Source organism: Typopeltis vanoorti, chromosome 12, assembly GCF_054136105.1.
Source record: "Typopeltis vanoorti isolate ZY-2024b chromosome 12, IOZ_Tvanoo_1.0, whole genome shotgun sequence".
NCBI classification, from domain to species: domain Eukaryota; kingdom Metazoa; phylum Arthropoda; class Arachnida; order Uropygi; family Thelyphonidae; genus Typopeltis; species Typopeltis vanoorti.
In genome coordinates this window covers 54,118,056-54,141,934 of record NC_143560.1, presented here as the reverse complement: position 1 = coordinate 54,141,934, position 23,879 = coordinate 54,118,056, and the positions used below count along the sequence as shown (strand labels likewise).

The following is a 23,879-nucleotide window of genomic DNA, read 5'->3' as shown; positions in this document are numbered from 1 at the left end:
CTTCGATTACATAAATGATTTGTGGATGTTTAGTGCGGATGGAAGAAGGTTGTGTGCGAAATGTGACCTGAACGAGGAATTGATGAATGCGAATATGAAGTTGATGACAGAAAGTGCTAGTACCGATTGTGTAGTGAGTGCACGTTTGAAAGAGAATGGCGAGAAAGACAGGTGAAAAAATGTTAAAAAATCAGGAAAAAAGAAAAAGAGCGATTTGACAACCGTAACGGATGTTAAAAGGGACAAAAGTGAGGCAGAAAGAAACGAAATTGAGAGAACGAATGAAAGTAGAAATGGCGTGGTGCAGAAACCGCAAGTAAAAAAAATCGAAAGAATGAATGATAGCGAAAAAAGAATGACTGATGGCGAAAGTTGGACGCATGTTGGAACGAAAGTACTGAACCAAAGAAAGATGAATGACAGTAAAAGTGAGAAGAATGATAGCGAAAGTTGGACGCATGTTAGTCCGAAAGTACGGAAACAAAGAAAGATATGTGAGAGTGAAAGTGAGAAGAATGACAGTGAAAGTTGGACGTATGTTGGACCGAAAGTACGGAAACAAAGAAGGATGAATGAGAGGGAAAGTGAGAAGAGAGGGTCGAGAGTTAGAAAGTTAGAAAGATTTAATGATAGAGTGAATGTGTCGCGAGGTTCAGAAGGTGAATTGGATTGGATGAAGCAAGAAATGAAATGGATGCGGAATGAAATTAAGAGAATGCAGGTCAAAACTATTAAAATAAATCATGATGGCATGAAAGAGTTAACAAAAGATGAGCGAGTGGCGTTGTATGGCGACTCCATTATTAAAGGTGTGCTAGAGGATAAAATGCACAAGGTATGTTTTCCAGGCGGTAAAATGAGTAGAGTGATTGAGGCATTGAACATGAGGCGGGAATGAGCAAAAGAGTTAATTGTATTAATTGGAACAAATGATTTGAGAGAGAACAAAGAGCATGTCAAAATGAATGTCAGGAGACTGCTTGGAAAGATAAAGGAGAATAGTGTGACAGGAAGGGTGGTCAGTGTGTTGCCTAGGTATGATTGTGGTGAAATGAGGCGGAGAGCAAGGATTATGAATGATATTCTGGCTGAAATGTGTGAGGAGATGGGAGTACAGTTTGTTAATGTGTGGAATGAGTTTGAGGGACGAAGTGAGCTGTATGGGAGAGATGGACTGCATTTGAGTGGTTATGGTGTGAGTCGCTTGGAGAGACTGCTGCTGGAAGGTAGAGAAGTGAATAGAGAGAATGAATCAGATCAAGAGGGGAGTGATGTGGAAGAGCAGGAGAGTAAGACAGGAGAGATTGAAGGAGTGGAAATGAATGTGGAAGTGAGTGGTATGAGTATAGATAATGAGAGAATGGGTGTGCAAGAGGAGCAGGGAAACGGGGAGGCTCAGGGTGGACAGGGATACACAGCGTGAGAAAGGTGGATGCTCCAAGAGGAGGTGAGAGAATGTGTAGGCAGGAAAGTAATGGGATGATCAGGGATCAAAAGGAAACAGATGGAATTGCAAAGGGTTCTAAAATGAAGAAGCAGAAAGGGAAATGGCCCGGTCCAGCATGGAGAGATCACATCGAGTGAGTGGTATCAGCGGAACTAGCTGTAGATCCAGAAATGAGTTGTTGTGTTTGTATACCAATGCTAGAAGTATAAGAAACAAGGCGGATGAAATGGTTGCACTAATTGCGTCTGTGCACCCAGAGATTGTCGGAATAAGTGAGACATGGTTAGATGAGGATGACATCCTGACAGGAATAGAGATGGAAAGGTATGATGTGTTTCGTGAGGATAGAAGGTGTAAAAAGGGAGGGGGAGTGCTATTGATGATAGAGAAAGAGTTATGTCCATACAAGGTAGAGATGCAAGGGGGAAATGGGGCCAGTGGTTTTGAGGCAGTATGGTGTGAGATAGAGGTGAATAGAATCAAATACTTGGTGGGATGTTGTTATAGACCTGGTAATGTGGATGGTGGTGATAGTGAAATGTATAGTCAAATAAGCCAAGCAAATAAGAAAAGGGTGATCATTATGGGTGATTTTAATTATGGCAATATAGACTGGAATGAAGAGATAGCAACTGGAAGTAAAGAAAATGAGTTTCTTGAGTTTTTGAGGGATAACTACCTCAGACAGTATGTAACAGAGGGCACAAGAGGTTTAAGGGTCTTGGATTTGGTCATCTCATCGGAGGATGTAATTATCAATGAGGTATCAAATCATCCACCAATTGGTGAAAGTGACCATGAGGTGATTACTTGGGTGGTTGCCAGCAGTGCAAGGACCTCTGTGAAAAAAGGGTATATGTGGAACTACAAGGGGGGTGATTATGAAGAGCTCAGGAGACAGCTTGCAGGTGTAGCATGGAATGAGGAGTTAGCTGGAAAAGAGATCAATGCAGCTTGGGGGATTTTCAAAAAATATTTAGTGGATGCAATGTCTAAATGTATACCACGGGTGAGAAGGTTAAATAAGTTAGGTGTGAGATGGATGAATAAAGAGATTAAGCATGCAATACAGAGAAAAAGGGCATTGTGGAGGCAGCATAAGAGAAGTGGAAGTAACCAATTTCATGAGTTCTACAAAGACCAGGCAAGGAGAGTGACTTGGTTGGTGAGAGCAGCTAAAGAGAGGTATGAACAGCAGTTAGCTAATGAAGCTAAAAAGAATCCTAGGGAGTTCTTTCGATATGTAGCCAGCAAAAGAAAGAATGATTATGGAAGGATGACATTGATTGGAGGAAATGGTATAAAGACAGCTGTTGCAGAATGTGTGGTGGAATACTTAATGAGCAGTTCATAAAGATCTTTCAATCTTGTGAATGTGACTTCATGGAGAGATTAAGAGCAGTTGATGATGGGGAGGAGAGACTGACTGTAAGTGAGCAAGAGGTGTTTGGGGAGTTGAGTAAACTAGATGTAAATAAGGCTGTGGGACTTGATAATATATCACCGCGTATTCTGAAGGAATGTGCCAGAGAGTTGACACCTGCCTTGACATATTTTTTTAATATGAGTCTTGCACTTGGTCAAGTCCCTAAAGAGTGGAAGGAGGGCAAGATTGTGCCACTTCATAAAGGAGGTGATCGAACTCAAGCATCAAACTATAGGACTATCTGTGTGTCGGGTGTTGTGGTTAAGTTGTTGGAGAAGCTTGTGAGAACTAGAATCCAGAGTTGGGTTGACAACAATGGTATAATCTTTGATGGACAGCATGGATTTGCTAAAGGGAGGTCGTGTTTTAGTAATCTACTTACTTATTACAATAAAGTGACTGCTTCCTTGGACAGAGGAGAAGGATACACAGTAATATACTTGGATTTCGCAAAAGGTTTTGATAGAGTGCCTCATGATAAGTTGTCAGTCAAACTAGAGCAGATGGGGTTGGATATTAGATTAGTGCATTGGATTGGAGACTGGCTATCTGATAGGTATCAACAAGTTGTGTATGGGGGTGCAATATCCAGGAAAAGGAAAGTCACTAGTGGAGTGCCTCAGGGATCTGTTTTAGGGCCATTACTATTTAACTTGTATATTAATGATATTGGCGAAGATTTGGATGGAGATATTCAGTTGTTTGCAGATGATGCAAAGTTGGGACGAACCATAAAGAGTAGTGAAGATGTTGTGGCCTTGCAAGAAGACTTGAATAAATTGAGTGCTTGGGCAAGCAAATGGGGATGTGAGTTCAATGTTGCAAAATGTAAGGTTTTAAAATTTGGAAAACAAAGATGGGATGCAGAATTTATGCTTGGTAAGAATATATTGTTGGAAGTAGAGGAAATAAGAGATCTGGGAGTGATAGTGGATAAGGATCTAAAATTTAGATGTCACATCGCCAAAATTGTGAAGACAACACAAAGACTTCTGGGAATGATGAGGAGGACACTGACGTGTAGAAGTAGGGAGATTCTTGTTCCATTGTATAAGGCTTTGATTAGGCCACACATGGACTATTGTGCCCAGATTTGGTCACCGGGTTTTCAGAAGGATGAAGAGATGTTGGAAAGGGTCCAAAGGAGAGTGACTAAGGTAGTTTCTAACCTCTGGAATATCGAGTATGAGGAAAGATTGAGAAGATGTAATTTGCAGAGTCTGGTGGACAGGAGGAAGAGAGGAGATATGATAGAGACCTACAAGTTGGTAAGGGGTTGCTATAGGATCAATGGTGGAGAAGTTCTACAGCGAATAGTGGGAGATCAGGGGAGAACCAGAGGTCATCCCTGGAAACTGTATAAAGAGGGTGTGAGTAGGGGAGTGAGAGGCAGGTTTTTTTCGTGCAGAGTTGTGAATGATTGGAATGCCTTGCCTGAGGGTGTGGTGTCTGCAAGGAGTTTGAATGTGTTTAAGACCCGGTATGATGAGATGTGTGTGAGATAAAAGGACCTCCTAGATGAGTCTTTGACTCCATGAGGTCTTGTTTAATAATAATAATAATAATAAAATCAATGACACAGCCAGCCAACTATATGTAATGGCTAAGGGTGAAGATTAGGTGCCCACCATTCTTCAAAAAAACTAGGGATGCCTTGCCTACTCCAGGGAATAAAAGGCATTAATGGATATATATACAGGGTGTCCCTGAATTCATGGTCCAAACGTGAGGGGATGGTAGTACACACCGAAACCACCAATATTTGTCATAGAATATGCGGCCGCAAATGCACCTGGCTAGGGGGCGCAGACGAGGCGGCACAACTTAAAAGAGCTGGATCGGCAAAACTCCAGCATTCTCAGCATCGACTGGAAATGAGATGGAGCAGTTTACGAATGCAGAGAAAGCTAATATGCATCTGATGTGTGATGTAGTCAAGGGCAATGGTAGAGAGGTGCAAAGACTGTACCGTGAACGATATCCTATGTACCATGTGCCTGATCATAAAATGTTTGCACGACTGCACCGTCAGCTGTGTGAGGTAGGCACGTCAGTCGACATGATGCCGGACGAGCACGGATGGTCAGAACACCAGCTATGAGCGAGGACATCTTGTGTATGGTGACAGATAACCCAGGTACAAGCACGTGATCTGCTGCCCGGAGCCTGGGTGTGCATCAGAACAGTGTCTGGCAAGTACTGCATGAAGAAGGGCTACACCCCTATCACTTGCAGCGAGAGCAGGCATTGACAGCTGTTGATTATCCCCTGCACATGGATTTCGCCCAGCAAAGTGTTGTACAGTCCGATTTCCCTGCTCATGTGCTCCTTACGGATGAGTCACCTTTCTCACGTGAAGGCGTAGTCAATGTCCATAATGCGCATTTGTAGGCGGGCCAGAACCCCCATGGTACACGTTGACAGTTGAACCAGCAACGGTTCGCCATCAATGTCTGGGAGGGGATCGTGCATGATTACTTAATTGGACCATACCTACTGCTGGACTGCCTCGATGGCAAACGTACCGTATTTTGCAACAGGTTTTGCTGGAATTGCTTCAGGATGTTCAAGTCGCCATCCCCTCCCATATGTGGTTTAAGCACGATGGGTCACCCTCACATTTCAGCATGGATGTGTGTTAGCATCTTAATGCCACATTTGGGAACCGATGGATTGGTCGTGGTGGTCCCATCCCGTGGCCCCCCAGATCGCCCGATCTTTCTTGTCTTGATTTCTTTCTGTGGGGACATTTGAAGAGTGTTGTGTATGAGATGCCCGTGCAGTCCTTGGAGGATCTGGTAGCCCGACTGTCTGTCGCAGCAGGCGATGTGCGTGACAAGCCCGGTGTTTACGAGCAGGTACGCTAATCACTACTCTGCCATTGTGCCGCATGCATCAATGTTGGTGGGCGGACATTTGAGCATTTGTTGTAATGATCTCCAATAAATGCCACTCTGGAAACCTGCGTCTGTCCTTCATTTCCAACTCCTCACTGCATTTGCAGCCACATATTCTATGACGAATATTGGTGGTTTCAGTGTGTACTACCATCCCCCTCACGTTTGGGCCATGAATTCAGGGACACCCTGTATATGTGTGTGTGTATAGATAGATAGATAGATTACTTTTTGCTATAACTGAAATGCTTTTAATTGGAAAAATGACATGAAATCATAATAATTCCTCCTTAGCCTGGTTAAATTTTTTGAAATTTGCCACTCAAGATGACTATTAAAATTTGGTAGGTCATTTCAAATGGAGTATTTTAATTGCAATTTTAAGAAACACAAAATTAACTCCATATATGCAGAAAATGGCTCTAGATTCAGCCATTATGATAATGAATGTTAAACTATATGAAACATGATTATGACACACATTTCTAATGGCAATTTAGGATACTTTTCTTACTTATTTTTTTAGTTATGGTTATGTGTATAAAACAAAAAGTTTAATAACATAGGGTTCGAGAAGTAACGTGTAATTTTTATGGTCACATCATCGTGTTTTTATTTACAGAAAATACAAACTTTAATATGTATGTATGCATTAAAGTTAATATGTAAATATGACCAATTAGTATCTCTGGAGTATAAATTATATATTTAGTTTACTCCTTTATCCAAGTGTAAACAAACAAAGTTTGTGCCTGAAGTATCTTCAGGACTGGGGCAACTCGTGGCAAAGGTGGGCTAACTTTTCATCACTTGCCTTAGTATCTCATAATGCAAATCACATATCCTTGTGGACATGTATAATGCTATGCATTATGGGAAGGGTCACTACCCAGACCGGTTTCAACTTTTATCGAGGTCTCTTTAGTGGAAGCCAGACCCAGAGGTGATACCAAGGTTGAAGCAATGCAGAAGTCATATTTCCATGTAAAAGTTGCCAAAAGGCATCACACCTTATTATTAAATTACTCTGGATTAGAGAAAGATGTTGGAAGTTTTTTCACCTCAAACACCTCATACCTACTTATCTACCACTTACCACTAGTTACCACTCCAGTGGTAACTAGTGGTAAGTGGTAGATAAGTAAGTATTAAAAAAAGTTGGCTGACAGTAAAATTCAGGAATGGAATGGATAGGATATGATAATGTATAGTGGTGTAGCATTGCTTTGCTTCAGGAATGGACATGAAGCTGGTGATGTGGTAGGGGAGAGGAGTGACAGACAAACATCAGAGAGTAGTATACAGTGGACTGGAACCTAAGTGAATGAGGATGACTAGTAAAGTGCCTCAAGGCTCTGTCTAGGACCAGTACTCTTTAACTTGTATATTAATCATATAGGAAATTATTGGTAGGTGGAGGGGGGGGGGTATTCAGTTGCTGGCTGATGATGCAAAACTAGGGAGAGGCAATAATTGATAAAGGTGATATAGATATCCTGCACTATAATTTAAATAGATTGGCAGTGTAGGCAAGGGATAATAGTTATCAGTTTAATATTGCAAAAATTTAAGGATATGCACTTCAGGAGAAAAATATCATACTGATGGTACTGTATTACAGGAAATTCATAAAGCTAGGGACTTGGTGGTAATGATGGACAGAGAGTTGAAGTTCAGAGGGCAGAATACAAAACTTGGCAAAATAGCTCAAAGGATTACTTGGATGTTGAAGAACATATTGACAAGTAAAGAAAGGGAAGTTATATCCCTCTTTATAAGGTTATGATTCAGCTGCATCTTCTATCACTACTGGGTAGAGATAGAAGGATAGATTGAATGTATGTGAGCTGCAGAGTTAACAGGTGGAAGAGAGGGGGACAACATGATAGAAACTTATAAAGTTACTTTTCTTGAAAACTGGTGAATGAATAGGTAGTTGTGAATGCCTGACAGTGAATGAACTAAGGAGAGGTAGGATAAGTGCTGTGTGGATAATGATTAACATGGGTCTCCTGCAATGAGTCTTCTAACTTCATGGAGCTAGAGATACCTATATAATTATAAGAATATTTCAATTTCCAGTTTAACATATTATAAATAGATGTGAACATATAAATGAGACATCATTAATATAATGGATACACCAACTGACACTTACAGAATCTTTTCTGTCTAAAAGATTTGCTATTCTTTTTAATACATTTGTCATACTTCTTCTATATAAAATATCTATATCTTGATCTTGATGTATGCTGATATCAGGAGGCAAATGTAACTGAGGTGTTTGATAATTACTATCAGATAACTCCACTTTTCTTTCTAAAGGATTCTCTTGATAATGTTCATGATGAGGTGAAAAAACTCGAGGGAATTTTATGCCTTGTTTTTGACTCGTATATCCTAAATGCTCTTCAAATGATGGCTGGACAGAAGGAATAGGAGGAGATGCAAGTCCATCAAATGAAGCAGAACTTTCCTCTGCATGACAAATAAATATATATAAATTAATTAAACTTCATAAAGAATACTTTTTTTATATATATAGAAACATAGCAGGAATGATTTCAATGATTAATAAATGACAGAATTATAGAAGTTATGTCTTGGTTGTTGTAAGTGAAATTCATGTTGATATGAGGGTTATTTTATTTTATTTTTAAATTAACACATTTTCTGTATCATAAACTGCAATCAGTTCTTAAAACATTTGCATTTATTTATTGCATTTAAAGAGAATTTATAGCAATAATTTCTCTCTCTCTCTCTTTTTTTTTTCTTGTATTTCTAGGAATCCTACTCTGAAAACCAAATAGGGAATGTTTGCAAACCACTTCAGGCCTCCAATGTGCAAGCAAGGCAGTGGTTTCAAATGGATGATAAAAGTCATTTCATATCCTAAAGACATTCAAAAATAATCATGCTATGGTGGGATATCAATCCACAACCTGTAGGTTGGAAAGAAGTAAAAAAAATTCACTTTGCCTCATGGCCCAGAATTAGACTCCTTCTACTGTTACCTCAATAGTCTACATCCAAGAATCCAGTTTATGATGGAAAAGGAAACTAACAACAGTCTACCTTTCCTAGAACTTTAGTAATACATCTTCCTAATGGTCATCTTTCCATCACAGTATACAGGAAACTCACACACACAAGCAGATACATTCACATACTTGCTCATCACCACCCTTCTCAAGAATATGAAATAATTAAAACAACCAATAGAGCTTACAGTATTTGTTCCAGTGAAGCCATTCTCTCTCTCAACAGAACTCAACCATATCAGTTCCTACAGAGTAAAAAAAATAATCAACCCATCCCCCAATCCATGACTATATCTTCAAAAAAATTTTTAGGCATGCCATTGCCATCTACTATGTCTGGGGTACATCCAAAAAATAACCAGGTTCTTAAAGAAATACAGCCTTTAAGCCCCACTTAAAACTAGCTACCCTTATCTGCTCCACTAAAGATAAGCTCCCTCCTCTCTCAGTTCCTGATGTATGTAAGGCGCCCTGTTCCAGCAAGTTGGCATACTATGGACAAACCCATTAACTAGTGGCTAGATCAGCCACTAGCTAATGTGTAAAAAGATGATCTAATATGTAAAAAGATGATCTACCGGTGGTGGAAGATCCACCACCGGTAGATCATCCACTTAGAACAACAAAAAATATCTGCAATCATGACTATGATCAGTCTGGTCTTGCAGACCATGCATCGGATACCACCCACCCATAGGATCAACTGGGGAAAAAAACACCATGCTCCATTGCAGTAAATTTAAAAAAGAAAGACTTTTTTTGGAATTTGCAGGTGTACTCGGAAATTAGCCTATTTAAATACATACAGATGCAAAAAACTTTCCAAAATTTGGGAAACACTAATCATTCCAGATCCCATTTTACAAGCTAGGTTTTTAACAGATGCCCAAAGAGGACATCCACCAAATGGGGGGGGGCTCGATTCTTACATTCATGTGGTTCATTTAGTTTTGTTGTGTGTGTGTGTGTGTGTGTGTGCACGCACATGCTCCCTGAAAATGTCTCTGTGATTGAGACAAAACATTGGAATAATTAAAATAGTTTTTAATCTTTGCCCAGTACTGTTAATACTCCATGAACCCTCCAACAACGTCTGCATTACTTCACCCTTGGTATCTATATCTTCTAGGTCAGGCTCTACTGATGAGATTTCAATAAAGGTCGAAACTGGCCTGGGTGATAGCTCTTTGCATAAATTATGCATGTCTGTAGAGTGTGTGTGTGTGCCTTGTATTATGGAATACCAAGGCAATTAATATGAAGTCATTAGCCTCTATATACAAGTAGCCTAGTCATGAAGATACTTCATGAGCAAGCAAACTTGTTTGATTATACGGTGTAAATGGGACATTATATCAAGCAATACTTAGTTCCTGTACATCCTTCAGTTAAAACTGAAGACATACAGGAAGATGGTTTGATGTTAAATCAGATAAGGTGTGAGATAAGGGTGCATGTTATCTCCGCTGTTATTCATCATCTATATGGATCACATTATGAAGTAAAGTGGTATTAAACCTGATATCAAAATTGGAGATGTTAATGCTCTTGACTTTATACAGATGATGTTATACTTCTAAATAAATCCAATACAAGTCTCTGCAAGATTCTCTGGAACAAAAGATACAGATGGTTATACAATATTATGTCATATACTGTAGTGGACCAACATATCTGAGCTTTGAGTGGAGTGGCCATTTTAAATTATAATAAATAGAAAAATAGAATAAAAAAATACACTTTTGTAAATGATCAAATTACTGTATAACAGTTAAATAAAAACAAATAGAAGCTACCTAAATATTATAGGAGTCGATATAGCCTGAATAAAATAGAAAAGAGAATTCTGAACAATTTTTTGATGAATTGCAAAAGCAGTCAAATAAATGAAATAAAAATAACTATATAAATAACTATATATTAATGCTAATCAGAAATAATCCAATCCCAAATGTTTTAGGTCAATAGGGAGAAATTTGCATAAATAATAATGGTCAACTTTTAGAGTTCTGATTTTCAATAATTTTAAAAGAACTAATACTTTTTTTGAAAAAAAAAAAAATTATAAATAAATATACTTGCAAGGTACAGGAAAAAGATGTATAATTGACTATCATTACTAATCATAAACTATCTCCATGTGTAAGAGATGAATATTTACAGACAAAATGAAATCTTTTGAAATCATTATTTAGTAGTTTCAAATTAAAAATATTAACTAAATGATAAAAGTAAATATGAAAAAACAACAAATAGAACAGTATATAAAATATATCTATTACAAGAAGAAAGCATAGGAATATCAATCACAATTAACAAATTACTTAAAGGAAGTTGAAATTAATGAAGATGAAGAAGAATGGAAAATAATATAATTTCATAAAGTGGTCTCTGAAGAACTTGGAAATAAAAATAAAATATTAAAAGAAACATATTAATAATGTTTGGACAAGCTGGAGCAAAGATATAGAAAATGCAATAAAAGAAAAAGAAAAAAAAATAGCATATGGATTGTTCCTTCAAAAATAAAGCAATCGGGGGGGGGGGGGGATACAAAAACAAAAGATACATAGCTAAAACCATAGTAAAGAAGACCCACCCAAGATTCTTGAGATAAATTTATTAATAAAATAGAAGATGGCTATTATTATTATTAACATCTGACCTTCATGAAGTCAAAGGACTCGTCACAGGAGGTCCATACTCTCTCATGCAAAAAGATCCTCAAACTGTGCTTTAAATCCATTAGCAGATTCTGCACTCACCACATTCTCTGGCAATGCATTCCACTCACCAAACACTCTCCATATGAAGAACCTGCTTCTCACTCTCCTTATGCAACTTCTGAGGATGGTTCCTTGCTCTACTTTTGTCTCCCTCTACTCTATGAAAAATCTCCTCCACATTACTCTGGTAACATCCCTCACCAACTTATATTTCTCAATGATATTCCTTCTCTTCACAATGTTCTGCAAGGTGAATTTCCTCACTTTGTCATTCCAGAGACCTGACACTAACTTAGTAAACTTTCTCTGGATCCTCTCCAATACATCCCCTTGAAAACAAGGCAACAAAATCTGCAAACAGCAATCCATATGTGGTCTGATCAAAGCTTCATATAAGAGAATCATAACATCTTTGTTTCTGCATATCAATATCTTCCTCATTACTGCTATAATCCATTTAGATGTTCTTACAATTTTTGCAATGTGACACTTCAAGTCTCCGTCCAAATTCACTCCTAGATTGCTCATCTCTTCCACTACCTTCGAAATTTCTCCATTAATTATATATTCTGCAGTCCAACCTTGCTTACCACACTTCAAGACCTTGCACTTTGCAGCATTTAATTGATATCTCGACTCACTTGTCAACTCACAATCTACTGAGATTTTCCTGCAAGGAGACATCTGCTCCACTTCTCATAGGTCTTCCCACTTTTTCATCACCAGTAAACAGTTGCATATACAGTGGCGTAGCTTGGGAAAAGGGGATGGACTGCTGCAGGTGACACTTTGCGTTTAAGAAATCTTACTATACTATCCATAGAACAGCAAACTGAGTGATGAAACAGACTTCGACAATGTCATCGACGATTTTGCTAATGAAAAGCAAGAAAATAACATTTTAGAATGTTGAAATTAAAGTTTTACTTCAAAAATAACCATGGTGTTTTAATTTATTTCCATATATCAGTACATAGTTTTGACTTTTTGTAGTATTTCTGGTGTGTATTGAGAGGGGTGGCAAACTCAGGGACCGCCCTGGGCGGCAAAAGCTCTAGCTACACCACTGTGCATATCTCCAATTAAATCAGTCCAAATGTCATTTGGACTGGTTTAACTTGTATTGTTTAACTTGTATGTTAATACAAGTTAAACAATAATGGTTTCAAAACAGATCCCTGTGGCACTCTACTAATGACCTCCCTCTTTTGGGATACCACTCCTCCACACACTACCTGTTGATACCTATCTGAAATCCAATCAGTTATCCAACTCATTCTGTTATCTAATTCCATCTGTTTCAATTTAGCGACCAGCTTGTTATGTGTCACTTTATCAAAAGCATTTGAAAAATGCCTTTGATAAAGTGTATATATAAAGATACTATATATGCATCTCCGTTATCCAGTGAATTTGTTACCTTGTTGTAATATATAAGCAGACTGCTAAAGCATGACCTCCCTTAACAAACCCCATGCTGACCATCATAAAGAATACTGCTATTATCAACCCATTTCTTAATCCTAATCCTTGCCAACTTCTCTAACATATTAACAACAACTTCAGACACACACACACACAGACTGGCATACAATTTTAAAACATAGATAACAACTATGTTTTAAAACAAATTATTGAAAGGACTAGAATTTAATTTGGAGATGCATAAAACCTTTAAAGATTATGAGGTAGCTTTTGATAAAATACACACACAAAAAAAAAAATTTATACGGTATAATGAAAAAAAAGAAAAAATAAGGATTACATTTAGAACAAGCTATACAAAGTTTATATAAATACATGAAAATAAAGTTACAATTAGGTAATATATTAACAAAAGAGACTGGAATTAATCAAGGTGTAAGAAGGGAATATAATTAGCTCTCCAACTCTATTCAAGATACATATTGATTAAATTATAAAAATATATAAAACACCAATATATTGGGTATCCAGTTAACTGGAAGACTTCTTAATACAATGCAGCATGCAGACAATCAGATTATATTACAATACATGAAATGACCTTCAAAAGTCATTTCATATATTAGATAAAATAAGGCAACGATGCAATTTAAAGATTTTGGAAATGAAAAATAAACATGGTATTAAAAGGTTGAGATCATATTATGAAAATAGTCATGAAGATAAAATAATAGAACAAGTGACAGAGTTTAATTATTTGGGTTGCATAATTTACAAGACAAAGATATACATGAAAAAAAAAATGTCTGAAAATCTGTAGCACAATTAAAGGATAATGAATATGGCAGCTCCTGCTTTCAATTATTATGTTCAGAAATATGGACTGTTAAAAAAAGATCAAGGTAAATCAGGCAGAAGAAATGAGATTTTTAAGAATTAAACGATGCACAAAATTAGAACATATAAAACAGAAGACATTAGAAGAGAGAAATGGAAAGATATCAGCTACTAAAAGATGTGAATAAATATAGACTAAAGGAAAGGAGCAAGAAAGAGGAAGACTAGTGAAGCCAGAATAGGCAAATGCCTAATCTTTGATGAGAATAAGTTTGCATATTCGAGTCTACAAGTTCACCTCTGAAAGCAACTTGATGTTCATTCTTTTTAAAACAACCATATATATTTTCTTTTTAATACTATTAATATATTTATCCTCCTCAAATACCTATAAATACTATTTTTATCCTGCTCAAAACTAAATGGTGATCACTTCCTACTTTGAATCGCAATAATAACAATCTATTATTATTATTATGTGACACCTCCAGGGAGTCAAAAGACTCATCGAGGGAGAGTGTGCCAATAGCATCGGAAGATTGTTCCCCTTTCAAATACTAACTGCGCTAAAACTTGCTTAACTTTTTGCGTGAGCCATTAGTAGCAGAGGCTCTACCAATCGATCAACCTCTGCTGGAAAAGTAGCTATAAGATTTGTATCTTATGTGTTCTCTCCATGTGAATTTATAGATATCTTTATGTTTCAACACAGTGTTAGAAGTTACTAATCCATGATGAGAACAGAAATCTAGAGTATACTTATTATCATTATTACTGTTCTTGATGTCTAGCATTAATTTTCTCTCCTGATCTCCTTTTCCTTTGTTAGATGTCCTGACTTGAAAATTCCTCTTCTACTTCCCTGCTATCATTTTCTGTGTGGTCACAGGCAAAAATAAGTCTGTCCAATTTGCCATTTTGAAATCATCTGCCAATTAAAGTTTATCTTTATATTTGGTATTGAATATCCTCTTTCCATTCCTGATCACTATTATTATTTTTATTATTCAGGCCTCCATGGAGTCAAAAGACTCATCGTGGGAGATCCTTCCTAAGAAACACAAAGTCTATCAAGACTCATTGAGGGGAGGTCCCCCCTAAAAAACACAAAGTCTATCATACCACTCCTTAAACTCATTGACCGTTCTCGCTCTCACCACTCCATCAGGCAATGCATTCCATGGTTCAACTACCCTCCATGCAAAGAAACCATTCTTCACCCTCTTGCTCACAGTTTCTTTTCATAACTTCCAGGGATGGCCTCTTGTCATCACTCCTTCCCACTGTTCAACCAAGCAAAAGAACTCCCCAGTGTCAACCCTGTAACTACCTCTCAACAATTTAAAAGTCTCAATCATATCACCTCTCCTTCTAACCACCAAACTCTGCAGTCCACATTCCCTCAGCTGATCCTCATAACTAACATTGTACAGTCCTGAAACTATCTTTGTTATCTGCCTTTGTACCCTTTCCACAGTTAATTTATCCCCTTCAAATCCTGGGGACCAAATCTGAGAACAATAGTCTAAGTGTGGTCTGATCAGAGACGTATACAACGGAATGATAACCCTTTTATCTCTGCAGGTCAGTGTCCTTCTCATTATTGCAGCAATCCTCTGTGTTACCTTCACCGCCTTTGCAATATGTTCCCTAAATTTCAGGTTTCTATCAATCATCAACCCCAGATCTCTTGTCTTCCCTACTTCCTCCAGTATAACTCCTCCCATAGAATATGCAGCGTCCCATCGATGTTTCCCAAACCTTGACCTTACATTCTGCCGCATTAAACCGACCTCCCCCCATTCATTTGCCCATCTATCTAGCTTATTCAAATCCTCTTGCAGGGCTACGACATCTGCATTATTACTAATAATCCTTCCCAGCTTCGCATCATCCACAAACAACTGAATATCCCCTTGCAATACACTGACAATGTCATTGATATAAAGGTTAAACAATATAGGTCCCAGTACTGAGCCCTGTGGGATGCCACTTGTAATCCTCTTCCTCCTTGAAACTGCCCCGCCATACACAACTCTCTGATACCTATCAGGCAGCCAATCCTGAATCCAGTTGACCAATCTGACATCCAGACCCGTGTGGTGCAATTTAAATCAGCTTATCATGTGGCACCGTCTCAAATGCCTTCGCTAAGTCAAAGAAAATGGCAGTATATGCCTTTTCCTCATCTAATGTTCTTGTAACTTTATTATAAAAGGCTAGCATATTACTAAAACAAGAGCACCCCTTCACAAATCTATGTTGACTCTCACAGATAACATTACCCTCATCTGCCCAATGCTGTATATGGTCCCTGCCTGAATATAATATCATATAGTTATTTTATAGAAATATCTCACTTGTTTTTGTCTTTATCTCAATAATGCCAATATGCTAATATGATATATTCTGTAATTCCATCTTTTTTTCAAACTGATATTCCATATGTTAATGGTGTCTATCTTCCCTTCATTCAGTTTGAAGTTAGTCCAGTAGTTGACTTTTCACTGTGACTTTTTGCCTTGGTTTCATGATGAAACAGTAGCCTTGTTTAACAGTCCAACATCCCAGCTAGATGACATTTGATACCATCATAATTATATCTGGTTTAAACCAATACAGAAAACAATCTGGTTGCTTAAGTCCCAAATTTATAGCCCATTCCTGTTTGAAAAGATCAAAGTAAATCAGGCAGCAGAAATGACAAATGAAAAAGTACATACTGACTGATGGAGTGTACCATCTGAATACGAGTATTGGACTTTATGTCAGAAATAATAGTTGGTTCTCTGCATTCTAAAGCTACATAGAGGTCTCCTTCTGGTTATCTGGTTAACTTCTTAGCATTGAAAATATTAAAACTATTCAAACTTTTGAAAAACTAGTTGTTGTTTTTATGCACAGTTTATCAACAGATATATTTTAAACTAACTAAAATTTTGTAATAGTGTTCTTATAATTGTGAATATTTATAATAAAAAAACAAATTAAATTTTCTTACTTTTATTTCTTTTAAAAAAATTGATGAAAGAAAATGATGATCCCTGAGATTTGATTTCAGGACTTAATGGAGCAAATTCTGTCAGTGAGGTGGGTGACTCCAAATTCTTTGCCAAAAGTTTAGGACTCTCGTCTTTCTGCATTTCCTAATTAAAGAGACATGTAAGAGTGAAACAATATACTATTAATAATAGCAATATTTCCTGGACATCTCCACAAGAGGTTCACAGTACCATAATATATAATACAAGTGGTTGTGTACCCACTCCCCAACAACAGGGCTATAGGTTTAAATCCCCTGCCCCCAGGCATCGTGGATGTCTTTAGGTGGTAGATGAAGTTTACTTCCCAGTGCGAGACTATCACCACCCCCATCTATTGAAGACTTGAAGTGGTTTATTAAAAAAAAAAGTTCCCTATTTGGTCTCCAAAATGGTTCCTGGATTATCTATCCCAAAGTCCACCTATGGTACCAGTACTAATGTACAATAGGTTTATAAGCTCTTGTGAAGAGGGAGAAATCAAGTAAAAAAAAGAAAACCTTTAAACTTGTTCACCTACAATGCACTTAAAACTCCCCCAAAACCCATTCCACTCATTCATCACTCATTCTCCAAGCACAAATATTTTGTGCTCATATTCTTGCTAATCACACACTCAATTTATATAAATAATTAATGTGGAAACAACAAGAGATATCTGATCCCTTATTATTTCTTCTTTTATCATGTACTGAAAAATTTCATAGCATCAATCATATAAAATCTACTTAGTACCATATCTTGCATTATCTCTCCTCTTTTCCATCTAATTACCAAATTTCACAACCCACAAATTTGTAATCAATCTTCACAGCAAGAATTTCCCAGAGACCTGTTACCATTTTGGTCACCTACTTCTGAATCCTCTCCAACACTTCTTATTCTTCCCACTACCAAAACCCAGGAAATCAAATCTGAGCATCATAGTTGATCCAGATCTAGTAGATTCAAGGCCTTTTAATAAGGACAATAACTTTCTTATTCATCAGTGTTTTTCACATTCCAGCAAACCTTTATTTGCTATTTCACTTTTGCAATATATCCCCTGAACTTCAACTTCCTGTTTGCTATCATTACTATAAAATTAAAAGGAGTGTAATTTGTATATTCCAAGCACAACACTTATGTGTCTTTTATGACACACCACTGATCACCTTTTCCTTCTCCTAGATTCTGCTCTACAATTACTGCTTTCTTGCTATCTATCACAGTCATCCTCTTACTCAGGTCACCAGCTTCATGTCCATCCTCATTTACTCTGATTTGCATAACTGATTTTTTTTTTTTTTGCGAATGATTTTTTATTTTATTTATTTATTTATTTCACAAGATCCTGTTGAATGCCTTCACAAAACTAGAAATATTGTGGTAAAAGTCATTTTCCTTATTTAAACTCAAATGTCACTTTATTATACACAGTGAGTAAATTATTATGGCAAGACCACCAATCCTTCTCACCACAATATCATATTCTGATCCACTTATTCCTGAACATAGGTCTTAACCACAACCACCACTCATGAGACACTGATCAGCTTATAATTTGCCACCTCGATCCTAGGACTTCTCTGGGCTTCATATCAATAGCTTAATGATGCTATTCATCTACATAACTCTCATCTGATTCATCCTCCTAGTAGAAACTGACCTAATGTATTGACACTGGCAATACAGTCTGACAGCGTTTTCCTAACATCTCCTTTGCAGTTTCTGCTATGGTTCTACGCCAAGCTATTTTTTAAATTTGTTACAAGCACTTGCTTTGTGGTTTCACATATGCTTGTCTTAACAGAAAACTCCACATCCTTGGTTAATCCCACAACAAGGCTGCATAATCACTCTACCACAAATTGGTAGGGATGGGGGGGGGGTGACTACTCCAGTTATGGTCAAATCCTCTGACACTATTATCAGATCCAATAGTCTTGAATCGGGGTGCTTAAGGGTCAAAGCTATATAACTGAGAGGAGACCTCCACATAGCCTTTAAAGGAATGCAGAGAACCGATCAAGGCTTCTGACCTAACGTCCAATCCTCACCTTCTTGTGGTGCACCCTGTTAGGTATCTACTTGGATACTGAACAAATGAGAATGGGCTAGCATTTTGGGATTTAGCCGACCAAATTGTATTCTTTATTGGCTTAAACCAAAATAAAAAATGATGGTACAACATGGCAGAATTTCATGCTAGGTGGGGCATTGCCCAGTTAAACAAGGTCCCACTGTTCTAGCGAGGGAACCAGTGCAAACAGAGAAAAGTCAGCTACTGGAACAAATCTTAAAACACACCGCAACACAACATCACCAGAGTTAAAGATCAGTACCATTAATATAATAAGCCTGAAAGGCAAAGAAATGGAGCTAGCTGAGGAATTAGATGAGTACCAGATCAACATAATAGAGGTGACTGAAACAAAAAAAGACAAAAACTGGTTAGATCTTTCTGAGAAATAAATACAAAATGTTATATTCAGACAATGACATTCACAGAAAAGAAGGAGTAGTCATAGTATTCAACACTAAATACGAGGCTAATCTTCTTAAATGGTGGGCAGTCTCAAGTAGAGTGATGTGGGCAAATATGAGAATGAGACTTATTTGTGCCTATGGACCCATAGAAGGTTCTACTAAGGTAGAAGTGCAGGAATTTTTTGAGGCTTTAGAGAAAACAACTGACACAAAGAAAAAGGAAAAGTTGGTCCTTGTTGGGGATCTAAATAGCAGAGTAGGAAATGATTGTCAGACATACAAAAATATTTTGGGAAAATTAGGAGAAAATAGAAAAATTAATAATAATGGCAAATACATGTTCGATTTCTGATCAGGACATGGACCGGTTATTACTAACATTATGTTCCAACATAAAAATGTGCACAAATTCACATGGAGAGAAGAGGCAATGAATAAGAAAAGTCTCATTGACTATGTTATTGTTGATAGTGATGTTTTCTCCCTGGTGCAGAACACCAGACGTACAGAGGTTTTGAAATTGGAAGTGATCACCATTTAGTCTTGAGCAGGATAAAATTGAATTTCATATTGAAAAGAATAACACGTAAGAAAGTTTTAAAGGGAATAAAAGTTGAGCAGCTCTCAGATGTGAACTGTAGACTAAAATACACAAAGATTATTGAAGAAAAAATGAAAGAGTTTGAGAACAAGAACCAAGCCTTGGAGATTCAGTGTCAAGCTGTGAAGAAAACCTTGATTGATTGATACAGCCAGAGGCATGTGGTGAGGTTGTCTGTAAATATAGAAAAATCAGAACTCCATGGTGGACAGAAGTTAAAGTGGTGAAGGAAAATAAGAAAGCATATTAAAAGTTACTGGCAAATAAGTCAGCTTGTGCTCTTAGAGAATACAGAAACAAATCTAAGAAAGCTAAACACTCTGCAAAACTAGCTAAACAAAAGTCATGGGAGGACTTTGGAAAGAACATAGAAAACAAATATCAAGAAGGTGACAAGATATTCTGGAGATTGTTAAAGAAGCTCAGAAATGGAGGAAAGAGTGCTGTAAAAGGAATTAGAAATGATAAAGGAAGTTAAAGAGGCAGTAAAAGAAAAGAAGAAAGCTTATCAAAAGTTCCTGGCAAATAAGTAGCTTGTGCTCTTAGAGAATACAGAGACAAATGTAAGAAAGCTAAACACTCTGCAAAACTAGCTAAACAAAAGTCATGAGAGGACTTTGGTAAGAACATAGAAAATAAATATAAAGAAGGTGACAAGATATTCTGGAGATTGTTAAAGAAGCTCAGAAATGGAGGAAAGAATGCTGTAAAAGGAATTAGAAATGATAAAGGTGACATGAAATCGGAAGAAAAAGATATACTTGAAGTAAGTAGTAATTACTTCAAAAAATTGCTAAATGAAATAAGCAGTGATGACAGCACAGTGGTAAAAAACACTGACCAGGCATTCAGTCAAGAATACATATCCATACTTGAAGTAGAAAAAGCCATCAAAGGCTTGAAATGTGGAAAGGCAGCAGGAGTAGATGATATTCGATCAGAAATACTGAAGTATGATGGTACGAAAGTCTTACAGTGGCTGCACTGCATAGTTCAGAGGGCCTGGACAGAGGGACGAATTCCCGATGATTGGAGTAGAGCTCTCATAGTACCCATATATAAAAAGGGAAATAAAACGGAATGTGCGAATTACAGAGGTATTTCCCTACTGAGTGTTCCTGGTAAGATATATGCAAGTATACTTGAGAAACGATTGAGAAGAATTGTAGAAGAAAAGTTTGGTGAAGAATAAGCTGGATTCAGGCTAAATAGAGATTGTCAGGATCAGATTTTCAGTTTACGACAGATAGTTGAGAAATCATGGGAATATAAAAAAGATCTGTATTTAAGTTTTGTAGATTTGGAAAAGGCATATTAAAAGGTGCCAAGAGATAAGCTATTCAAAACGCTACAGTTATATGGTGTCAATGGGACATTTTATCAAGAAATACTTAGTCTTTATTTGAGTTGTAAGTCAGCAGTTAGAATTGAAGGAAGTACAGGAAGATGGTTTAATGTTAAATCTGGTGTCAGACAACAACGTACATTATCTCCTCTGTTATTCATTATCTATATGGATCACATTATGAAGGAAAGTGGTATTAAACATGATATCAAAATTGAAGATGTTAATCTCAGCTCTTTGCTTTATACGGATGATGTTATACTTCTAAATAAATCCGCTATAAGTCTGCAAGATTCCCTGACTAAATTGAATAGCTGTTGTAGTAGATATGGTGTGAAGATCAGCATTAAAAGACAAAGACAATGAAAATAGGCAGAATCATTGAAAATATCAACTGCATTGTGAATGGAGAACCTATAGAACAAATAAAACATTTCAACTACTTAGGCATGATTTTTAGTGAAGAAGGAAAATTAAATACGGAATTAGACAACAGAATCAACAAAGCTGGTATGGTAGGAAGTCAACTGAATAAATTGATATGGAGTAAGAGAGAAATTAGCCAAAACACTAAATTAGCTGTATACAAGACAATATTCAAGCCAGTTTTAACTTATAGATCTGAAAGCTGGGTCAGAAGTAAAGCACTTGACCAAAGACTAGAGACCACAGATATGAGAGTCCTGAGAAAGATTAGAGGCATGAACAGATGGCATCAATGGCAATATCATATTAAAAATGAGGATATTAAGAAAGAACTTGCCCCTGTCAGCATCCAAGAATGTGTTAGCAGAGCTAATCTCAGGTGGTATGGTCACGTAAACAGAATCGGAGAGGAAAGATTAGCAAAACAAGTGTTCTCTGCCAGGCGGGCAGGAAAAAGACTCAGAGGAAGATCAAGATATAGGTGGATTGATAAAGTAAAAAGTGCCTTAGAAGATAGAAATGTAAGATTTGATAATGTTGGAGTCTTGACAGGTAACAGAATTATTTGGAGGAAAATTGTAGATAGGAAGTTAGTAATGATGTAAATTTTTCATGTAGTACTATCATATCCTGTACACCCCGTAAGGGTATATATCAGGAATATGATGATGATGATGATAGTCTTGAATCCCAGGTCTCTTCCATCATGTGCTGTTTTAGATAACTATCTCTATAGTTAAAGTCTCCCATAATGATTATGAAACCTTATGATCAATACTTTAACTTATCATACATTCCATCTACTTTTCCTTTGCATCCACAAGCTTATAAAGCAACCAACTACATATTTCATTCTTCTGGACTCTATAAACCATTTTTAACAAATATCTTCTCTCACTAGCCTGCAATTTTTCTTTTTCTATCATCAGTAACACTTCTTACCTTTATATGCTTCTGTGTCCTCCCGGAAATGTATAGCTCCTCCCCACCTATAGTCCTCAGAAAATTATGCTAAGAAATTAATGACAGCATAATTTCTTAAATGATATTTTTTTTCATATCACATTGCAGATCTAGCAATCTCTGTACGATTCATTCCAAATTATATTCATGAATTAAATCTTGATTCCTCAAGTAGAAAAAAAACAAAGGAATAGACTTTGCATTTATATTTCTAGAGAATAATATCAATTTTTATTCCTACATTATTAATGTTAAATTATTTAAGGAATGTGACAGTGAGTGTCAGTCAACATAAAGTTCAGTTCATAACATACTGAACCAATTTCTCATCTGCTTCCTTCATTCAACTTCTGTTCGTTTGCACAACCTTTTCCCAATGAATACTATGCCCCAGCTCTTTAAGAAACATCTTAAGAAATTCCATCTTACTTCCGAACCATTTGTCCACACATGCCACTGTTGTATTATAGGTATTCTTACCTATCATGTGGGGTTAACGTATTAAAAATAAATAAATAAAATAAAATAAAAAACATCATTATTGTAGGATGATGAGCTGTAGGAAAAGAAGTTGACAGAACACATCTGACAAAATCATGTACTTTGTTTCCAAGACTCGTTGAATAAATCAAGTAGGAGTGAAAATGGATAAGTGAAATTGGTGAAAGCAGCAGAGAATGCACAAGTCTATATATAATAATATATAATTATTATATATTAATTATATATAGAATATATAATAATAATAAAATTATTATTATTATATATTAATTATATATAGAATATATAATAATAATAAAATTATTATTATTATATATTAATTATATATTAATAATTATATTAAATTAAATGTTTTAAAAGATTAATTGGAGGGATGCACTACTGCTTTCCATTTATGAAGATGAGACTCTTCCAACTCTTGGAAATAGAGAATAGTCATTCTGATTTAAATTTGGACAGTGTAAAGTGCCTCAGCACTCTCTTTAAATAACTGCTCAAATTTAAACATGCACCGATGTAAAAGGCGAGTACTAGACCATAGGATATTGTGGTCAGTGACAACTCCATGCTGAGGAAGCCCAGGTTTTTCAGGTTTATTGTTGTTAATATAAGATTGGTGTTCTTGTAGTCATTTTTTTCAACAGAACGTCCAAAGTACAAGCAGAGGTACTTACCCTGAATTTGATAAACACTGGGAAGGAGAGAGAGAGAGAGAGGGGGGGAGCTGTTTA

At 36.7% G+C, this 23,879-nt stretch overlaps 1 protein-coding gene across 1 annotated transcript in view; it reads right to left on the bottom strand.

Annotated features, from left to right (window-relative positions):
* fab1 (1-phosphatidylinositol 3-phosphate 5-kinase fab1) overlaps positions 1-23,879 on the bottom strand; it is a 757,444-nt gene that overhangs the window by 716,495 nt on the left and 17,070 nt on the right. The window contains exons 2-3 of the mRNA XM_090401892.1: positions 16,804-16,948; positions 7,929-8,248 (exon numbers count right to left, since the gene is read on the bottom strand). Of these exons, the coding sequence (XP_090258018.1) occupies positions 7,929-8,248; positions 16,804-16,945 (462 nt within the window). The 5' untranslated portion in view covers positions 16,946-16,948. The remainder of the gene's footprint in view (positions 1-7,928; positions 8,249-16,803; positions 16,949-23,879) is intronic.